This window comes from Macrotis lagotis, chromosome 1 (assembly GCF_037893015.1).
Source record: "Macrotis lagotis isolate mMagLag1 chromosome 1, bilby.v1.9.chrom.fasta, whole genome shotgun sequence".
Lineage (NCBI taxonomy): Eukaryota > Metazoa > Chordata > Mammalia > Peramelemorphia > Peramelidae > Macrotis > Macrotis lagotis.
Genome location: NC_133658.1, coordinates 128,794,473 through 128,816,242, shown reverse-complemented (window position 1 = coordinate 128,816,242; position 21,770 = coordinate 128,794,473). Strand labels below are relative to the sequence as shown.

At 36.3% G+C, this 21,770-nt stretch overlaps 1 protein-coding gene across 2 annotated transcripts in view; it reads left to right on the top strand.

Moving 5' to 3' along the window:
• The window catches only part of ANTXR1 (ANTXR cell adhesion molecule 1), a 303,869-nt gene that overhangs the window by 41,820 nt on the left and 240,279 nt on the right, over nucleotides 1-21,770 (top strand). For both annotated transcript variants that reach the window (XM_074207912.1, XM_074207920.1), the window contains exons 4-6: nucleotides 2,487-2,568; nucleotides 3,171-3,204; nucleotides 6,295-6,374. In XM_074207912.1, coding sequence (XP_074064013.1) covers nucleotides 2,487-2,568; nucleotides 3,171-3,204; nucleotides 6,295-6,374 — 196 coding nt within the window. The remainder of the gene's footprint in view (nucleotides 1-2,486; nucleotides 2,569-3,170; nucleotides 3,205-6,294; nucleotides 6,375-21,770) is intronic.

The following is a 21,770-nucleotide window of genomic DNA, read 5'->3' as shown; positions in this document are numbered from 1 at the left end:
GACAAGCTCAAAAGAGAGTTGAAAACCAAGTATTCTTTGTATTCTGATACTGGGGTGGAGTTCATTATAAGGAAATTACCAAATATTGGATTCTAATTCTGATTTTGAGACTTGCAACCTCTGTGACTTAGCTGAAAAATGAAGACATTTCAGTAACAGATTTCTAAATTTTTTTTCCAGCTCTAAATCTGTGATCTAGCAGTGCTTTATGGAAGAACTCTAATTTTAAAAAAGGCTTTAAAGAGTTTATAAGATTTCAAAACAGGAAAGTGGGGGATCCAAAAGGAAGATTTGAGGAAGTTAGTTCCTACAAAGAAAATTAATTAAATAAATTAACTCAAAAAGTCTCACAGCCCAGAAAAACTTTGGGACCCAGAGGAGGGAAAGAAGAAGGGTGCATTAGTGTACACATGCACCCATGCTAAGATGCTGTGACCCAGAACAGTTAAGGGATTTTTCCAGGGTCACATAGATAGACAGCAACATAGTTGGGAATTGAACCCATTTTTCTACCTGCAAATCCAGTATTGTTTCCATCTAATTAGAAGATCTGAAATAAAGTCCTGGTTCCATCATTTTTTTTTAATTTCAGTCATCAGAACCTTAGTAATCTCATCTGTAAAATAGGGAATATAATTTTTGTTTTTTATTGGATTTACAAGTTTATTATGAGAAAAGTACTTTGTAATCCTTAATGACATATATGTACTTATATTATATATATGTTTATAAATTATATTGTACCAAGAAATGTGGTAGAAAGATTGTTCAATGATAATTTTACTCATTATATGACCTTTACTTAGTTTCAGCAAGTTCCCATGAAGGTAACAGAAGCTTATTAACATTTTAAAAGATTTTCTTCTCCAAATGTCTTAAGTCTAAGAAAGTCCTGTTATTTATGACTAAAGCATAACAATCCATTGCCCAATTGGTCTGATCAAGTGCTCCTGTTTTCTGGACTCTTTGGGATAGGCTGATCAAGGATTGAGGGATGTGGTCTAATCCAACTAACTTGGGACCATTTGATTCAACTCATGACTTCACCAGACACAACAGCATCAGTAGAATAAGGCCAAGTAAAGAGCAATTTTCCCACCTAACCATTATTTGTGTTGGCACTGGGGAAACACAGATTTCAGGAAAACATGTGCAAGCAGCTGGAACAGGTTTGGGGGAGGCATTCCAGTTGTAAGGCACTCTTTGGGCAATGGGAAAAATGGAATATTATCAAAAATCTTTTTTTTTAACTCATCTAAGAAGGTCATATAGCCATACACATCTTATACTCCTTCCTTTCTTATCACAATCCTTTAGTTTTAACTAAAAAGCATTTTCTGATTTTACTTATTCACTGTATAATAACTCCCATGATAGGAACCAATGACATAAGAAGTATTCATTCATTTAGTAAAGTAATGGTGCAATTATTTGTTTTTTTCAGTCATTCAGTCTCATCTGACTCTGTGCCAATAGATTTTATCCATGGGGTTTTCTTGGCAAAGATACTGGAGCGATTTGCCATTTCCTTCTTCAGTTCATTTTATAGATGAGGAAACTTAGGCACCAGGGTTAAGTGACTTGTCCAGGATCACTAGTTAGTTTCTGAGACCACGTTTGAAGTCTTCCTGATATCAGCACTGTAGCCACTGTGCCATCTAGTTGCCCCTTATAATGCATATACAATCACTAAGAGTCCCAATTCAAATTGAACAATAGATTTCTGGAGATGCTTTTTTTTTAGTTTTTGCAGGGTAGTGGGGTCCAGTGACTTGCTCAGGGCCACACAGGTAGGTAATTATTGAGTCTGAGATCAGATTTGAACTCAGATCTTCCTGACTGCAGGGCCAGTGCTCTATCCACTATGCCACCACGCTGCCCCTGCTCTCTTGTTTTTAAACATGTTCATTTACTGGTTTCCCTAAGTTCCAACTAAACTCTTTTCCCAATTCTAATGCCTTCCCTCTATAATTATCTCCTACTTGTTCTGTGTAGATATACATACGCTTGTATGTACCTATTGGTTTACTTATCTTCCTTCTTAGAATGTAAGCTTTTTGAGAGTAAGGATTTTCTTTTGCCTATTTTTTTAAAAAAAAATTTAGTTAGTTTTTTTCAAGGCAATGGAGTTAAGAGACTTGCCAAAGGTCACAAAGCTAGATAATTATTGTCTGAGGGCAGATTTGAACTCAGGCCCTTCTGATTCCAGAGCCAGTGCTCTATCCACTGTGCCACCTAGCTGCCCCTCTTCTGACAATTTTTGAATCCCCACAGCTTAGCACATTATTTAGCATATAGTAGGCACTTAATTATTATCAATTGACTGATTAAATACATTAGTTTGGCATTATTGTACACATTCACCCCTTACATCATGTTAAAGCACAATCAAGTCATCTCTGACATTTGTACCAACATCAGTAGAATAAACCTCAAAAGCAAAGATTTCCCTGATTGGTCTTATACAGTATTTTTTTGGTTTTCAGAGAACAGATTCGCCAAGGCTTAGAAGAGCTACAAAAAGTCCTGCCTGGAGGAGACACGTACATGCATGAAGGGTTTGAAAGGGTAAATTTTTGAATGATTATAAACATAAACATATAGAATCTTCAGAATGATACATTCTAGTCAGAGAAGACATGTGGATTAAGTGGACTTAAAATTGATCTATTCTTTTTAGAACCTCAAAAGAAATAGCAATGAGAATTTTGCTGTGTCTTAGAGACTTGTAGATTGAAGAGACATATCCATCATCTCTGGCCTGTCTGACACTGGCGCTGAAGAGCTTATTAGTTAACTCAATTCTTGGCAGATAGTAATAGCCCACAGGAAATTCCCTCCCTTTCCCCAAAGGGATGTCATTGTAGGTTGGTCCCATAAGGAACTTTATTTGATGAGGAAAATGTTTCTCTCTCCAGCATAAGTGAAAAGGGATCCCAGGTTCATAGAGAGTATGACCTAGATAATTAATCCAGTATGATTGTAGCCTCACATCATCATCATAATCATCATTACTGATTAATCATGGAATGAATCCTAAGTATTTAAGAGCCCTGTGTCCAGATTCCATTTTGACTGTAGAGTCATATCTTGAGCTATGTGCATGAATATTGCATTTGAAATGCAAACCATGAACCTCTCTCTGATCATCCTATTCATGTGTATTTCAGGCCAATGAACAGATTTATTATGAAAATATTCAAGGTAAGAAGATATTATGGATTTTCATTTTTTAGTTTGCTCCTAAAATTGGTATCATGCACATATTCAACATTATGCATAGTTCATTTATGTAAACTTCATCCACATAGAGGGTGGGAGACATACAAGATAAAAGATGCTTGTTTAATCTGAATCTCCTTCACAAGGAGGAAAATTCCCTTAAATGCAACAAAAAACCCAAACAATCATAAAAAGTAATTGTCATTTGGTCTTGTGCCTTGTTTTCAGGCATCCTTTAGTAGACTTGTGTGCCTTGGATCTATGTTGTATTTGTAAATACCCTGCCTAGAGCTGACCAATAAATCTTTTTTATCAGTATACATTCTATCCTATACTTTGTGGGAATACGATTTATGTGCACAAAACTTTTGTACAACTATTTTATTTTTTTTTATTTTTGCAAGGCAATGGAGTTAAGTGACTTAAGTGTCTGAGGTTGGATTTGAACTCAGGTCTTCCTGACTCCAGGGCAGGTGCTCTAGCCACTGCCACCTAGTGGCCCCTACAACTATTTTATAGTGTGCATACAAAGCACTTTGTAATTGAGAGTAGAGAGAAAGATTGCTTAGTACTTATTCTTATCTCAGCAACTCTTTCACAAACTAATTATTCCTCTAAAATTTGAGTTATAGAGAACACTCTTTCTACCAGGGATATAGGATTGTCTGCTTCTGCAGATCTCAAAGTATTGTCCCTGAAGACCTTTCACAGGAATTATTAAGTCAAAATTATTTTCATAATAATCTTAATTTTATTAGCTGTTAGAGCACTTTTCTAATTAAATAGCAATGTGAGAAAATTTTTTATATACTTCAATCAAAACATATTTCAGTAGATTGAATGTAGGAGATTTAAGAATACAGCTGCCTTCATCAGATATTAAAGAGATTTGCAAAAATGTTTGGAACAATGTCATTTATCTTACTGTTGTGTTTTACTTTACAAGATATTGTTTCATAAAATGTTAACATTTTTAATAGAATTTTACTAATAGAATATATTTTAATTTAATTTATACTAGAGTAAAATCAATAACTATAATTCATTTAAACAAAAGCAATAATTTTCAAGAGCATAAAAGAGCTCTGGAAACAAACAAAAAAAAGAAGCTCTAGAACCTGTGGTCTAGTTAATCCTTTATCTCCAAATCAAATCATAAGATCTTAAAGTTAGACCTGGAAGTGACCTTAGAGATCATCTAGGCCAGTTCCTTCCTTTTATTAGTTCATGGAGACCTAGCACTGGTGTAGACACATAGCAATACTGGTCAGTCACTAACACTAAGGATATATAGGTGAAAATCTCTGGAAGTATCTCATGAGTTTTAATAACTACAATAGCTTACAATGCCCTACATATTTTATAGTCAACTAATTCAGTTAGCCCAGAGATAACTTATTAGTATTACTACTACTACTACTACTACTACTACTACTACTATATTGATCCTCATGTCAATGGTATCTATGGCATCAGAAGTCTTGCTTATATTTTAGGAGGTTGCCATGGCTTGTGAGGAGTAAATCTTTTCACTTGATATTCCACCACAAGGATTCTTAACTTGGGTTCCCAGAATTGTTTCCTTTATCATCATGTATTTTATTTTAAGTAATTAAAAACTGTATTCTGTGAAGGGGTTCCTAGACTTTATCAGATTTCCAAAGGGGTCCATGACATAAAAAGTTAAGAAATCCTGCGCAACAAATTTAATATCAACTTCTCCATTTGCCGCTGGGCTGCTTACCTCAAAAGAAAGTTTTACTGAAAGAAAGGGAAATCAAAGGGGCTCATGTTTTTTACATCAAATAATTACAGAGACTCTGAGTCCTAAATGTCTCACAGACAGTATTTTCTGGAGCGATTTACCATTCTATCATGAGCTTCTTCCATGCTTTGTGCCCAACCTCCATTGTACCTTTCTTTTAGACAATGTTAACTCAATGCACTTGCTCAATACAACCAAGTGAAGATACCTAACAATTTCTCTTCTAGTATATTTGGGTATTCCAGTTCTCTCCAGAGTTCTCTGCTCTAGCAATGATGCTTCAGACCAGTAATTCCCCTTTCTCAAGATAACATAATGTAGGAGGTGGCTAGGTGGCATAGGGATAAAGCACCAGCCCTGGAGTCAGGAGTACCTGGGTTCAAATCCGGTCTCAGACACTTAATAATTACCTAGCTGTGTGGCCTTGGGCAAGCCACTTAACCCCATTTACCTTGCAAAAAACATAAAAAAGACAACATAATGTGGAGGAATACTCTTGGGGATGGAGTTATGAGCTATGAATTCTGTCACTAACTGTGTGACCATTAGGAAGTCACAAATGTTTCTGAACCTCAATTTGTTCTTATCTAAAGTGTGATGAAGGTACTGTTTTCATTACCAACTTCATGAGACTGTTGTGTGTAAGGTATTATATGGGCCCACAGGCTTAGAGTTGGAATAGACCTCATTAGTCATCTAGAATGTATCTGATAAGTGCATTTTCATCAGGAAGGTTTCCAAGGAGGCAGGAACCCACCAAGTACAGTCTGGAGGCAAGCCATTATACTTTTGAACAACTCTTATAGGAAATTTTTACTGATATCAAACTTAAATTTGCCTCTTTTTAACTTTCACTCAATGCTTATCTATATAGGTATTCCTTCTACATATCTGCAGCTTGTCCTTGTCATGAATGTTTAGAGTCAAGAAACTTGTGACTTAGTGGCTAATTCTGGGAATGATTCTCCCTAATTTTGCTAGGTTGGTCTCCAATTGACCATTTTGTAGTCAACACTTTTCTGGGTTGGTAGGCCCTCCTGATTCTAATATTCTCTTTCTATAACCTTTGGGAATACAGGGTCATCTTCATGCTATGATAAGAGTAGTCCTTTTGCAAAATAATTTTAGGCAGGGAACTTAAAAGAAATGCATGTTTTCTCTCATTTCTGTTCTAATTGAAGAATTCAAGTTATATTATGTTGCTTGTTGGTGGCTAAACTAACACCACATTTACCCCTAGTGCTAAGGAAAGGGGTTTATCTTGTGCAGGCCTGGTTGAATGAACAAATTTGATTTGCATTTGACAGGCTACCGGACTGCTAGTGTCATTATTGCTCTGACAGATGGAGAACTACATGAAGATCTTTTCTTTTATGCAGAACAAGAGGTAAGAGATTGGGCTTACCTTGCCCATTACTGAACATAACTTTCTCTCTCTCTCTCTCTCTCTCTCTCTCTCTCACAAACACACACACACACACACACACACACACACACACACACACACACACACAAACATAGCCAATATTGGTTTTGTAGCTCTTCAAATGTGTCAGACATGAACTTGATTCTTCTACTAAATTGTACGTTCCAAATAAGGTTATGTCTTATTTGAACTTTGTTGGTCATCTGCCATCTAGCCCTGTCAATCAATCAACTCATTAATCAATATTTAAATGCCTATCTTGTGACAAATTATGTTAAACTCTGCAGCTATAAATCAAAAGAATGAAGAAATATTTACTTGCAGTGAATTTATGTTGTGATGGAAAAAGCAATGAACACATATAAAAATAAAAAGAACAAGTATATATACACACATGTATACATATAAATGCTTGTATATGTGTGTATACACATACATACAAGATAATTTGGGAAGGAGGACACAGCAAAAGGGCTGGGGGTTTAGGAAAGGCTTCATGCAGAATCTTATTCTTAATATGAATCTTAAAAGAAGAGAAGACTCTTAAAGGCAGAGAGAAGGAGAACTTGGATTTCAATTTTATAATTGTAGCTATTCCTTCTGTTAGTTTTCAGACTCAAGTAATTGATTCATTATCAAGTTGATTAAAAAAATCCTTGAAATCTGAAAAAGCAGATTAATATCTGGCTCATTTAGGATTCCATTGCCACCTTTCAAGACAATAGAATAAAGAACAAAGGTATTCCTAGATTAGGGTTTGGCCATTTGCAGGTAGTGTAAAAGGTTCCCCCTTGCCAATAGTGCCTTCCTTCTACTGACAATCTCCCATTTATCCTGTAAATATCTTATTTGTACATTGTTGTTTTTCATGTTCTGTCTCCCATTAGACTGGGAACTCTTTAAAAGTCTTATTTTTCTTTGAATCCTGTATGCCACAGCCCCTGGCACAAAATGGGTACTTGATAAATGTGGATTCAATGACTGTCTTAAGTATTTGAAGAGGATAAGAAATATTCAGAAAGTTTTTTAAAAAAAACTTGGCTATAGATAACTGAATGAACCCAAAAGAATGGGTGCCAGATAGGATCATTTAGAGACACTGAACTCTAATTTCTCTATTAAAGTGTAAGCTCCTTGAGGGTAAGGACCTGTGCTAAATTCTGTTTCACTTCAGGTTATAATAATATTTTAAAACTTTTTAATAGCATTTAATATTTTAATTTTTAATAATAAAATTTTAATTTATAAATTAACAAATTTTAAATACTTTTAAATAGGCTTTACCAAATCTTTGTTGAGGAAAATTTGATGGAAATTCTATTCTAGCATGGTGTTAGGTATTATTTCCAAAATTCCTGAAAACTGATGTCTTTTATGTCTGTCTCCCCCAAAAGTATATACCTGTACCCCAAACCAATCTGATTTTTGAAAAACATTTTCTTTTCCAAGAAAGATATCAATTAATCAATGGTGGAGCAAATAATTCTAAAATGACAGCTTCTACTTATATAGTGCTTCTTTCTCCCCACAACAATCTAATGAGGAAGGTAGTAGGCATATAATTAGTTCCATTTCATAGATGAGATTCAGACAATCAAAGTGTCTTGTTCATAGTCTTATAGTTACAGTCATAATTGGGATTCAACTTTTGACCTTTTGATATTTCAATCTAGCTCCCATGCCATCCACACTGTCCCAAAATTTTAGTCAGAAAGTAGAGCAAAGCATCTTATATTCACTTTTAAAAATTTCTTTTCTCATATTTTTTTCCTTTTTCCTTAATTCTAATTCTTCTTTCATAACATGGCTAATATGAAAATGTTAAACACATAAATTGTACATGTACAATTTATATCAGATTGTTCACTACCATGGGGAAGGGGAGGGAAGAAAGGGTGGTAGAAAAAGGTGGAATTCAAAAACTTACAAAAGGATGAATATTGAAAACTACCTCTGTATATAACTAGAAAAAATAATAATCTGTAATCACTAAAAATAAATAAATAAATAACAAGTAACTCTAGGTCCCCTTTCCATTATACCCCATTGCCTCTTTTAAATTTTTTTTTTTTATTTTAGATCTATAAAACATTGGTCTGGGGAGAGGATCAGCAAATACAGCCCAAGGTCAAATCTGACAGGCTATTTATTTTTGTAACAGCCTATAAGTTAAGAATAGTTTCCTTTAAAATTTTATTTCAAAATGTAAAAAAATTAATAAATTCAAATAAAATCTAAAGTTTCACTTAAAAATGTAAAAACCATTTTAAACTGATGGGCTATATAGAAATAGGTGCATACTAGATTTGATCCTCATGGGATTGTTTGCCTGCTGCCAGATCAACTATCTTGCCAGTACAAGTTCCATAGGACTCTAGAGGATTTACAAATAAATATTTCTTTTTATCCAAATAGAAGTATTGGTACCATATTTGCTTACATAGTTTCCCCCACTTTCTCCAGATGTTTTCCAAATGTAAGGAATCACATCCTATATTAATTTTTAAGATATTAATCTTTAATTAAGAACAGTGACTCAACCAGAGTTTTCCAACAATCAGTAGCACAGTCAATTGAAATCTAACACTAGACATTCTACATCAGCAGGTCTGTGTTTTCTGTAAGTGTTCTGATAGAGCAAGCAAAATACCCATTACACGAAACTACTTACTGTTGTTTGAAAGCAAGGAAGGAAATTTAATGAATGATCAAAATATGGAATTTACATTTAGGAATTCCCTTTCTTTCAAGATGTAGATTTGGAGTTTGTCAAAGTTTTAGACATAGAGAGGAAGCAAGAGACACTTGGTACCATCCTGGCTCAAGTTTCTTTAAAAGGGATGAAGTTCTTTGTAGGTAGGGGGTGAGATCAGTCTCAAAACAGATGAACAAGTTAGTGAGAAACACAGAGATTTGGAGGAAGATAGAACAAATGTAATTGGACAGAAAAAGAGAAGGGTGCTGACCCACATACTCATCCCAATCACTAACAAACAGCTGGAAGCTTCTTTAATGTAAATTTTTCCATACCCAAGCAAAAATTTGTTCTACTTAGAAAAACCTCTGTTAGCAATCTGGTTTTTATTTCAAAGTGGATAATTTTTTTTAAAAAAAATTAATCTGGAGGAATAGAGTAATTTAAAAAAGACAGATTTCAAAATTTGGTTCTAAATATGTATTAGGATCTAAACAGATGAGAGGGGATAATATGGGAACTAATATGGTATGCATTTACTGAATATTTGGCAAATGATATGTTTAAATTTTTCAGGACAAAACTGGCCTATGTGGTAGGTACTGAATTTGACTAAGTTTGGATAGCAAAAGCCCAATATAAAAACCCAGGGAGGAAAAGACTGGAGATTAAAGAGATTGCTGCCTGCTAGAAATCTCTGCATAGAGGCTGGTGGAAAGGAATTTTGTGTATGTCATATGCATAGATGTTAAATTCAGGATGCCAGGTGCCAATAAAAGCAGAATTTGTGGAGGAGAGAAAGAAGGAATAAAATGTAAAAACCCTAAACTTCCACTCCTGCTTTGTAGTTGGCTATGTGAGGGAGTTCAAGAAAGGGAGTAGTAAGAGAAGAGGTTGGATACTAGAATGAGACTAGATTATCAAAGGATTGCCAGACCAAAACTGCATTTAATCCTGTGGGCAGTCTGTGTGTGTGTGTGTGTGTGTGTGTGTGTGTGTGTGTGTGTGTGCATATGTATGCATGTGAGTAGGTGTGAGTGTGTATGTGGATGAATGTACATGTGTCATATGAGTATGTGGGTGTGGGTGTGTATGTATGTGGGTGGATATGAGTGTGTATGTGTGTGAATATGTAGTATGAGTTTGTAGATGTGTGTATGTATATATTTGTCTGTGGGGGCATGTGGCTGTGGTTTTGGGTGTTTATGTGGGTGAGCATGTGTACATGTGGGTGTGTCACTGTGTAGAGATATGGATGTATATATTTGTAGGTATGTGGGTATGTACATGTGCACATACATGCATGTGAATATGGGCAGGTATAGATGTCTGTGCATGCATGTGTGCAAATGTGTACATATGAGTGTGTTGGTATGTGCAGGTGTATTTGTGGGTGTGTGTATATGCATGTGGATGTGTGGGTGTGTATATGTGGGCATGTGTGTAGCTGTTGGGGGGGTATGGATGTGTGGATGTGGGTGGGTGTTGGTGTATATGTATGTGTATGGGGAGTATATGTATGCATATATGTGTATATATGTGTGGAGTGAATGTGTGTATGCATGTGTGTAATGGTGTGCATGTGTGTGGTATGTGTGGGATGTGCGGGTGTGTTATGTGCAAGTGTGTAAAGGTGGGGGGTATATGTATATGAGGTGGGTGGATGTGTCTGTGGAAAGTTTTGGATCTGTCCAATGGTTACTACTACCAGTATCATCATTGAGGTAAAGGAAAATTTTGTGTATAGATAAGACTATGATGTAGGGAGATAGCACTTGATTTGGAGACAGAAGATATAGATTTAAAAATCCCTACTACTTAGTTCTGATATGACATTAGAGAAACTTTTATTTGACCTTCATCTCAGTGTTCTCATTTGTAAAATGAGACTATCTCTCCCCAACTCTAAATCTTATGATATGACTAACACTTATAAGTCCCAAGCTAAGCTTGGATAAGACTTGGGAGTTATAGAAGGGAAGAAAGGGGGGGGGATTATTTTCTTCAATGGAACTCAGTACATATTTACTTAATATATATTATAACTCAGTACTATACCAGATACAACTTTCATATTCCTAGTTCTGAAATTCAAGTATTATGTAATTTAGAAGGCAGAGCTTTGGGATAAGTAAAAGAAATATATTTCAAACCAAAAGGGGATGCTCTGCCTCTTCTCTGTAGTCACACTTTAACAATAATATTCATGGAGTACAGCCTTGGGGTTCTATCTCCAAATATTCTGTATCCTGGAGTAGACAAAGAAACAAAACAAAACAAAACAAAAACCATGGTTAGCTTTTTACTTAATTACATCCAGCTTCTAGTCACTGTTTCAAAGAGATACTGTCACAACCATTCTATTATCTGTCACAGTCCTTAATGAGATGGAACTGTTTGTTGAGCAAACTGAGGTTCAGAGAGTATGAATGACTTGTCCAGGGTCATCCAACTAATAAATAAGAGGTTCAAATCCAGATCTTGCCAAGTCCAGTGACTTTTCTACTATCAGATTTTGATTCAAATAATAATAATAATGGCTACCATTCATATAGGCAGTGAGGAAGACTCATCTCTGAGCTCACATCTGACCTCAGACATCTACTAGATGTGTGAACTATGTGCAAGTCACTTTACGCTATTTACCTCAGTTTACTCATCTGTAAAATGAGCAGGAAAAGGAAATGATGAATCACTCCAGTATCTCTGTCATAGAAAGCTCAATATGGGGTCATGAAGAGTTAGATACAACTAAAACAAGTGAACGACAAGAAAAATTTATAAGTGCTTATTTTGTGCAGGAACTGTGTTAAGGATTATATAATAATGATAGCTCATTTATATAACATTTACTATGTGCTAGCATTGTGCTGAGTAATTACACAAAATTATCATTTGATTCTCACAATAATCCTAACTCAAATACATTAATAATATATTCTAAAAAATTAGCAATACATAGTCAAGATATTTGACTCCCTCACCCCTCAGCCTGCCCAAGTCTGTGTCAAGGTCAATGAATTTTAAATTTTAAATTTTGACTCAACCCAAAATAACTTTTGAGGAATTAATGGGAGGGAATGAACTGAAGTATGGTGTCCAATTCTGAGTACCATAATTGAGTATTTTAAGCATGCAGAAGACTAAAGGAAACCAGAATGGTGAAGAATCTTGAGTTTATATCATAGGAGGAAAGGTTGAAAGGATTTAGGATGTTTTGTTGAAAAAGAAAAAAAACAAAGAAGGAATATCATGGTTGTCTTCAAGATGTCTTATGTGTAAGAGGAATTAGACTTATTCCTATTTGGTGCCAGCGGACAAAACCAGAGGCAATGGAAGAAGGTGAAATGAGGCAGACTTAAGCTTGACATTAGATGTCCCAAAGTTCGATGGCTTGACCTGAAAGATGGTGGGCTCTCCCTTATTTGAGGACTTCTGGCACAGGAGAGACAACTACTTGTGAGGTATATGATAGAAGGGATTTCTTTCAGATATAAATTAGATTAAATGAATACTGAGATCTGTTCCAACTCTAAGTGCTATGATTATGTCAACTCCTTATGCCTAAAGGTATTCAAGAGGAGCCAGGTTGATCATTTGTCCAGAAGTCTATTGAATTGCTTCCTTTTTTGAAGACTGATTAGGCTTGAATCCTCTTTTCCCTTGTTGGAAGGGACCCAAGAAATCACTAGGTTTAACACCCTCATTTTATGGAATAAACAAACTGAATCAGAAAGGTTTTATTAATTAATCTTTGTCAAATGGCTTTTAAATGTCCATTCTGAGGTCTGACACTAAGCCCAGTAATCTTTCTACTATACCACAGTTTCAGTTCCATGAGGCTCTAAGTTCTTATAGTCATTGCATATAAACCTCTAGCTTAATGCCTCAATGAAGATGTCTTCAGTTAATACCATCAAGTGTCTCTCCAATAGTGAATCAGTCTACTGAGGTTTTGTTTTTGGTTTATTTAACCAGATAAAGCAAATTTAGGATTTGTTTTCTTCCCCTGTTCAGATCTTATAGTATAGTGATATGTTTTAAATGGAGAACTGCTTTCTATATGGATATAAAATGCATTTGTGTTTTCAGTATATTTGATACCTTTTATATATTTTTATGATGCTTAAAATAGCATGAAAAAATCAAAGTTTTTGTAATAAGCAACAAAACAAGTATATGTGATAGCAATGCTGTTCAGCTTACTTAATGATTCCTGAATCAAGAAATTGCTCTTGATATATCTGGAATTATTTTGGTCCACCCATTTTTATTTTCATGTATTTGTGGATTTTTCTCAGGATATAATCTATGGGGGGCAGCTAGGTGGTGCAGTGGATAGAACATAGTCCCTGAAGTCAGGAAGACCTAAGTTCAAATCTAGACTCAGACACTTAATAATTTTCTAGCTATATGACCTTGGGAAAACCACTTAACCCCACTGCCTTGCAAAAATAAAAAAAATAAATGATATATGAATAAGGCAGTGAAATGGTACAGTGGGTACACTGGACCTAGAGTAAGAAAGACTCAAGTTAAAGTCTAGCCCCAGTCACTTACAGGTTGTATGACTCATGGTGTCATGTGTTTCCCATTTATAAAATGAAGAGGGCAAATAATTTTTACTGTCTACCTCAGTTTTTATATCTATCATTTGAATATTTTAATCCTGGAAGCACCTACTTCAGAGGGCTGCTATGAGGATAAAATGATAGGTTTGTAAAGTACTTTGCAAGACATAGAATTCTATATTTATATAAAATATGATCTTGGAGAATAATCAGTCTTTATTTGGAGGAATCTTTTGTGTTGTCATTGGTGGAATTAGGTTTATGTTTGAGATGAGCTGGCAAAGTACCTTTCTAATAATCATATACCACTGTAAAGCATTTGAATTGGTAATTATGGATATTAGATGGCTATGTTCCTTTTTGCAGAGAGGCTAGAATTTTAGCATTCTACCTTTATATAGCTGTTTCATCATCCATTATGTTAATGGGATGAAACTTTTTCCATTTAAAATTTGCTCTAATTAGTATTTTTTATTGTATTGGACTTCTTATAACCTTATATATGTTTAGAAAAGTTTCACACTTTGTTTTAGGGGAAGGGGGAATTCTGGGTTCCTCCTTGCTTTCTTTACTTCCCAAGTCTCTGTTTTTGATTGAAATTGAATTTTTCTGTTTTCATTTTTTTATTGTTTTCTGCTCCTTGTATCATCTAGACCTTTAAACTTTTGCTTTCAGTTGCTGATTAAGTGAATTTAGAATTTTCATTATACTTTGACTTCCTGAATTCTTTACAGATGTTTCTTTTGTTTGCCTTTAAGAAGTGTGGCATTCAAGTTTTCTACTTTGTATAACAATTAGACATTAAATTATCTTAACATGAACTAATTAATTGTACTTCCACACATTTTTAGGAGCTCTCTCAAGTTACTTTTGCCATTTTAGTATTTGATTCCTGTCCTTAGTATAAATTTCCTGATGATTCTATCTTTCCTGTCATATATATTGTTCCATGAAGGTGCTAAAATATTTTTCCACTTTCTATCAAATATATGGAGGAAATGTTTTTATTTTATGTTTTGTCAATCATCCAGAGGGCAAAAGGTGAACTCCCTTCCCTAAAGGCTAAGGACATCAGGATACAAATTTTACATTAAACAATGAATCAATGGTACATCAAGAATGGGGAGGGTCTCCATCCAAGCAGCTTATTTATTTATTTATTTTTTTATTCTCATTTTGTAGAAATGTTTTTTTACATTAATAAAATATTCTTTACAAGTAAACAAAATACCCCTCCTCCCCCATGAATATAGATAGACTTGCTTGGGCAAAAAAAGTAAAGAGGAGAGAAAAAAATTAAAATTTAAAAAAATAATAGTAATAATTGTAGGTATGGCCAGGTGGTGCAATGGACGAAGCACCAGCCCTGGAGCCACAAGCACCCGAGCCCATATCCAGCCTCGTAAACCCAAGAATCACCCAGCAGTGTGACATGCAAGTTCCCTGATCCCCACTGCCCTGCAAAAACCAAAAAGAAGAAAAAAAAAGACCCAAAATAAAATAAAATAGTAATAATAGTAGGGGTGGCTGGGTGGCAGACAGAGCATTGGCCCTTGAGCCAGGAGCACCTGGGTCCAAATCCGGCCCCAGACATCCAAAGATCACCCTGCTATGTGGCCCCAGGCAGGCCATCCAGCCCCACTTGCCCTGCACCCTCCCCCAAATAATAATAACAAAAAATGTGCTTGAGTCTTTGTTCCAACACCAACAACTCTGTCATGGGTGGATCTCATTCTTTATGATAAGTCCATCACAAAAGTTACTTCCATGTTTTTCCACCATTGCCATTGCTGCTTGCAACTCCCTCCTTTCTTATTTCTCCACTACCATGTACTCTACTTTCTCTCTCCTTTCACTCTGACTCTGCTGTAGGGTCGTTGACTGGCTCAGCAGACAGAGACCTGGTCCTGGGGGCAAGAAGCCCTGAGCCCCCATACCACCCCTTAGGCCCAGAATCCACCTGGCCCCATGGTCCCGGACAGGCCATCCAATTCCAGCCCCTTGCAAGAAGTAAAAAGAAAATGTGTTACATCTGACCGCTCTCTCCCCATGGTCCATCCTTTCCTCCATCACTCACATCCCCACCCCTTCCCCCCTGCTTCCCCCTCCTTCTTACTCCAGATGTCTATACCCCATTGAGTATATATGCTGTTTCCTCTCCTAGCCACCTCTGATGAGAGCAAAGATTCCCTCATTCCCCCTTGCCTCTCCCCTTCCATATCATTGCAACAGCTCATTGTAATAAAAAAAAATCTTATGTGAAATATCTTGGACTATTCCCCCTCTCCTTTTTCTTTCTCCCATTCCATTTCCCTTTTTTCCTATTGACTCCATTTTTACACCATATTTTATCTTCGAATTCAGCTTTCTCCGGTGCTTCAACTATAAAAGCTCTCTCTACCTGCTCTATTAACTGAGAAGGTTCATATGAGTATTATCAGTGTCATTTTTCTATGCAGGAATACATGCAGTTCATCCTCATTAAGTCCCTCATATTTCCCCCCTCTCCTCCAATCTCCATGCTTCACCTGAGTCCTGTATCTGAAGATCAAACCTTCTGTTCAGCTCTGGCCATTCCAAAAGGAACCTTTGAAATTCCCCTGGTTCACTGAAAGTCCATCTTTTTCCCCGGAAGAGGACATTCAGCCTTGCTGGGTAGTTCATTCTTGGCTGCATTCTAAGCTCTTTTGCCTTCCGGTATATTGTATTCCAAGCCCTATGAGCTTCCAATGCTGCTAAGTCCTGTGTGATCCTGACTGCAACTCCACGATATTTGAACTGTGTCCTTCTGGCTGCTTGTAATATTTTCTTGGGAGTTCTGGAACTTGGCTATAATATTCCTAGGGGTTGGTTTTTTGGGATCTCTTTCTCTGGGGGATTGGTGGATTCTCTCCATTTCTATTTTGCCCTCTGCTTCTAGAATATCAGGGCAATTTTCCTGTAGTAGTTCTTTGAAAATGATGTCAAGGCTCTTTTCCTGGTAATGACTTTCAGGTATTCCAATAATTTTTAAATTATCTTTCCTAAGTCTGTTTTCCATATCAGTTGTTTTTTCAATGAGATATTTCACATTTTCTTCTAATTTTTCATTTTTTTTTTTGGTTTTGAAGTATTGATTCCTGATTTCTGGTAAATTCATCAATCTCCCTGAATTCTGTTCTTTGTCTGAAGGATTTGCTCTCCTCAGAGAGTTTTCTTATCTCTTTTTTCCCATCTGGCCAATTTTGCTTTTTAAAGCATTCTTCTCCTCAATAACTTTTTGAACTGTTTTATCCATTTGACCTAACCTGGTTTTTAGCATGCTGTTTTCTTCAGCATTTTTTTGGATTTCCTTGACTAAGCTGCTGACTTCATTTTCATGTTTTTCCTGCATCTCTCTCCTTTCTTTTCCCAGTTTGTCTTCCAACTCCCTCATTTGATTTTCAAAGTCTTTTTTGAGCTCTGTCATAGCCTGAGCCCAATTTCTGTTTTTCTTGGAGTCTTTAGATGCAGGAGCTTGTGCTTCCTCATCTTCAGATTGAGTATTTTGATCCTTCTTGGCCTCATTTGCAAAATATTTCTTAATAGTCTTCCTTTTGTTTCTCTGCTTGCCCATTTTCCCAGCCTGGGCCTGGTTTGGGGGTGCTTTCTGAGCTTTTGGGACACTCCCACAAGGGTCTCAGTGTGTGAGGCTCTGTCCTCCCTCCTGGTCTGTGAATGACCATAAGCACCTCCCTCTGCCACGGGGCTGAGGTGGGGGGGGCCTGCTGTTCTATGGGGGGGCCTAGACTGCGATCAGGATCTGAATGTGGTCAGAGCCCCAGAGTCCTGTTCCAGGGGCAGAGGACAGAGCTAGGCAGTCTCTCTCTCTTCACTCCCCTCCCTCAGCTCAATGGGCTCATGCCCTGTGGGCTCCTGCTTACCGGCTCCTCCTACTTCTGTTTCCTGGTCTGGGCAAAAGACCAAGTCACTGGCTGTGTGCCCCGAGGACTGGGCTCCATGTGCTAGCTCTGGCAGAGGTCCTCAACTGTTCCCCCACTTTGTGCCTGGTACTCCTCAGGGTGCAGCTCAGGAGACTCCCCTGCTGCTGTGAACCGTGGCTCCCAGTGCCCTGGGGCTGCCTCCAGGAGGCTGAAGTTCTTTCACTCTGGTGGGCCACCCCTCCAGCGGGATGCCCCTCCGACCCGGGGAGCAGAGCCTTTCTGCTCTTTTCCAGGTTACCTTGAGTAGGAGAACTGCCTCACTGGGTCCCTTTATGGGTGCTATCTCTCGAAAGTTTAGTAGAGTCCTTAGCTGATGAGTTTTATCAGAGAGCTCCTAAGACTCGATCCCTTCTTGTCGCCATCTTGGCTCTGCACCCCCCCCCCCCCCCAGCAGCTTTTAGGATTACCATTGTTTCTGCTACAATCATAATTTTCTACTTCTAGTCAATTTACATCTCTAGCCAAGTTCTACATTCACAATTCTTTTCATCTTTTTTCTGCATCATCCTTGTTGTTCAGTGTTTCAGTTAGACCTCTGGACCTAGTCAGGAAGATCTGAATTCAAATTTATCCTCAGTCAGTTAACAGTTATGTGATTCAGAACTTGTCACTTAATATCTATTTATCTTTGTTTCCTCAGCTATAAGATGGGGATGATAATAATAATAATGCCTGTTTCCCAGAGTTGCTCTAAAGGTAAAATGAAATATTTGTGAAGTGCTTTACAAACTACTTTATAAATGCTACTTAGCACAGTGGATAGAGTGTTAGACCTGGAGTCAGGAAAACTCATCTTCCTGAGTTTAAATCTGGCCCCAGACCCTTCCTAACCAAGTGACCCTGGGCAAGTCACTTAACCCTTTTAACCTCAGTTTCTTCATCTGTAAAATGAGTAGGAGAAGGAATTGGCAGACTACTCCAGTGTTTCTGTAAAGGAAACCTCAAATTGAGTAATGAAGCGTTGTATACAACTGAAAATGACTGAACAACAAAAGCTTTAAAAAATTCAGTTGAGGGGTAGCTAGGTAGCACAGTGTATAGAGCACCGACCCTGGAGTCAGGAGTACCTGAGTTCAAATCCAACCCCAGACACTTAATAATTACCTAGTTGTGTGGCCTTGGGCAAGCCACTTAACCCCATTGCCTTACAAAAACTAAAACAAAAATCAGTTGAAACACTGGTGCTGTTTTTGTCATGTGGTTCAGTTTTAGATTTAATTTTGAGAGTTTATGTTCACTGAAGATTTTCAGTGACCTTGGAATATTTAAATTTACCATCTTTAGATTTTGTTAGCTCATTGAACTTCATCTTTTATCTAATCTTATCTTAGGTATGAAATTGTTTTTGATTTTGTTTTATGATAGTTCTTTACTGGTCAGTAATATATTATTATATAAAATTTGGAGTTGTAGATACCCTTGATAAAAAACAGTATTTACCCCTTAATCATAAATGTTGAGATTTATTTCCAACTTTGTTATGATTCTTTATGAATGTATTCATGCCTTCACTGTTTCATATGCTTGGTTTGTTTGCTTTAGCGGTCAGTACTGATTTTTATTAGACAGGATACTGATATTTCTGATTGGTTGCTGGGTGCCTATTCCTCTTATGAAACCAAAACACAAAGGAAAACCACTAATTATACTGTATTCTTTGCCAAGGTGATCACTGCTAAGGTTTCAAATAGGGCTATTTTGTATTCCTATCCTGAGATTCATAGCAACAATTCCATTATTTTGGTCTAGTACAGGACCTGGACTAATAGTGCTATTAATTGGTTGGGATGAGAATCCAATCATTCATATAGTCAGGGTCTGATTGGCTCATATTTCTCCTACTCATTCTTCACAGCTACAGTTGCACTTTCTGAGTTGGACACAGAATTTCTACTGTATATCCTTTGGGAATATTCCCTTACTTTGCCACACTTCCTTCCCCATGAAATGGTTGATGGGCTTTGAAGATATTCTCATATTATTTATATTGCAATGATCTAATTTTTTTATTAGATTCAGATAAAAGTAATAATAATACCAAATAGCATTTGTATTGTGTTTTAGGGTTTATACAATACTTTATACATATCATCTCTTTTTATTTTCAAAACAACTTTAAGAGATAGGTGCTATTATTATCTCCATTTTGCAGAATAGGAAATTGAAGCAGATTTTCACATGGTCACACAGCTAGCAAAGTATCTGAGGCAGGATCTGAATTCTAATCTTCTTGACTCTAAGCTCATCACTCTATCCACTGCATCACCTGTCTGTCAAATTTTGCTAGAAAAAAGTCAGTATCATGCTATTATTTTTTACTTAATATTCAAAGGACCAAAAAATGAACAAAATGACTATTTTTGTGTTTGAATAAAATTAAATGCATCATCTATAAGATTATTGAAAGATTCCTTAGTAAAATGCCAGTGACAGAGGGGATGACAAGGGATGATATTCAACTCATTTTGTTCCCACATGATACTGAGCTCCTTTGCTAGGTCTCTCTCCACATTTTTGAAAACTTCATTTCATCTAGCATGGGAAATATATATATATATATATATATATATATATATATATATATATATATATATATAAATGTATGGTTATATCTGTTAAAAACCTTCTTAAGTTTTTGTAGATTGAGGTTATGTCTGAGAAATTGTGGCAAACAGTTCAGTCTGTAATAATGATCTGGTTTCAATATAGTTTATTCATCAAGTTCTCCCGGACTTTTTTTGAAGTCTGCAGATGTGTGATTCTAGCTACTACTTCATTTCTTGTTAGTAACTAAGTTCTCATGTCCTATAGTTGCATAGTTTTATTTTGTTTTTATCATTTTTTTGTCTATTCTATAAAATGATCCTACCTCCAGACTCCTTAAGGATTACATTCTTTATTTTTTATATCAATGACCTGGTCCTAAATTTCCATCACAATTCTCTCCTTTCCATGAATAAATCCACATGATTCAGCCATGTGTTCAATGCTTCTTTGCTAACATACTGTTGCCTAAGTTCACATGGATGTTGACTATGGAGATCTTTTGAGTCTCCTCTTCTATTTTGTTTTGTAGGCTTTATTATCAGTGATATGTTCCAGTTATTAATATATTATTCAAGGAAGTGATATCTGCTTATTTGAAAACTATTTCTGAATATTTTTAAATTTTATTATGCATTATAAGAATTCTAATCATTTCTAATCTTTTTATTTTTTCTTTCCTTTTCTTTTTTTCTGTTAAGAAGGCTTTGTTTTTCTATAGTTGCCTTAAGGTAACATATTCTATGTGTACCTTGTATTGTATTGATTATTATTTGAGTACTTTGTGTTATATCCATTTTACATTTCTGACATTGAACAATAAGATTGAAATTGAATAGCTACTGATATTTCAAATGTGTGCTTTCCATTCAGCCTTGATTTTAAGATACCAGTAAGATTCTTGTCATGTTTAACAAGAGCTTTTCTTAATTACCCTACCCCTAGGACTGTAACATATTTATAGTTATAGCTTTGATCCATTGTTTAATGTGTCTCCTGGATTCAATCTAGAAAACTTCAGTCTTCATTATTTCTTAGTATACATTAAATTTTTGCACTCTTCAGGTCCAAATGACATTTTGCTATCATTAGCTCAAAAACGGTATTTAAAGTCATTTTTCAGTGCAACATTAAAACTTGATATTCAGTGTATAGCATGGAAACAATGTAAAGACTATCAGATTGCCTTCTGTGGAGGATGAGGGAGGGAAGTGAGATTGGGGGGAAAATTGTAAAATTCAAAAAACAATAAAAAAACTTGATGTTATTGGGGACTTCTGGAGTGGAGCCAAGAAGGCACCATGAAAGTAGCAGGCTTCCAGAGCTTTTCCCTACACAACATTAAATGAAGCCTTTACACAGATTTAAAAACCACAGCTCCTACAAAAAAAGGGTAAAAACAAGTTCTCAACTTTAGACATTGTGGAGATTTTCAGTGGAGGTCTGACTCTTTGAGGGAGTAGGGGAAGTAGAGTCCAGCAGGACAGGAGAGCAGGAAAGCCAACAGAACATTTCTAGCCATAGCACAGCCCAGGGCCCAGCAGCTTGACAGCAGTCCAGACCTTGGCAACTAGATAACAGCCCA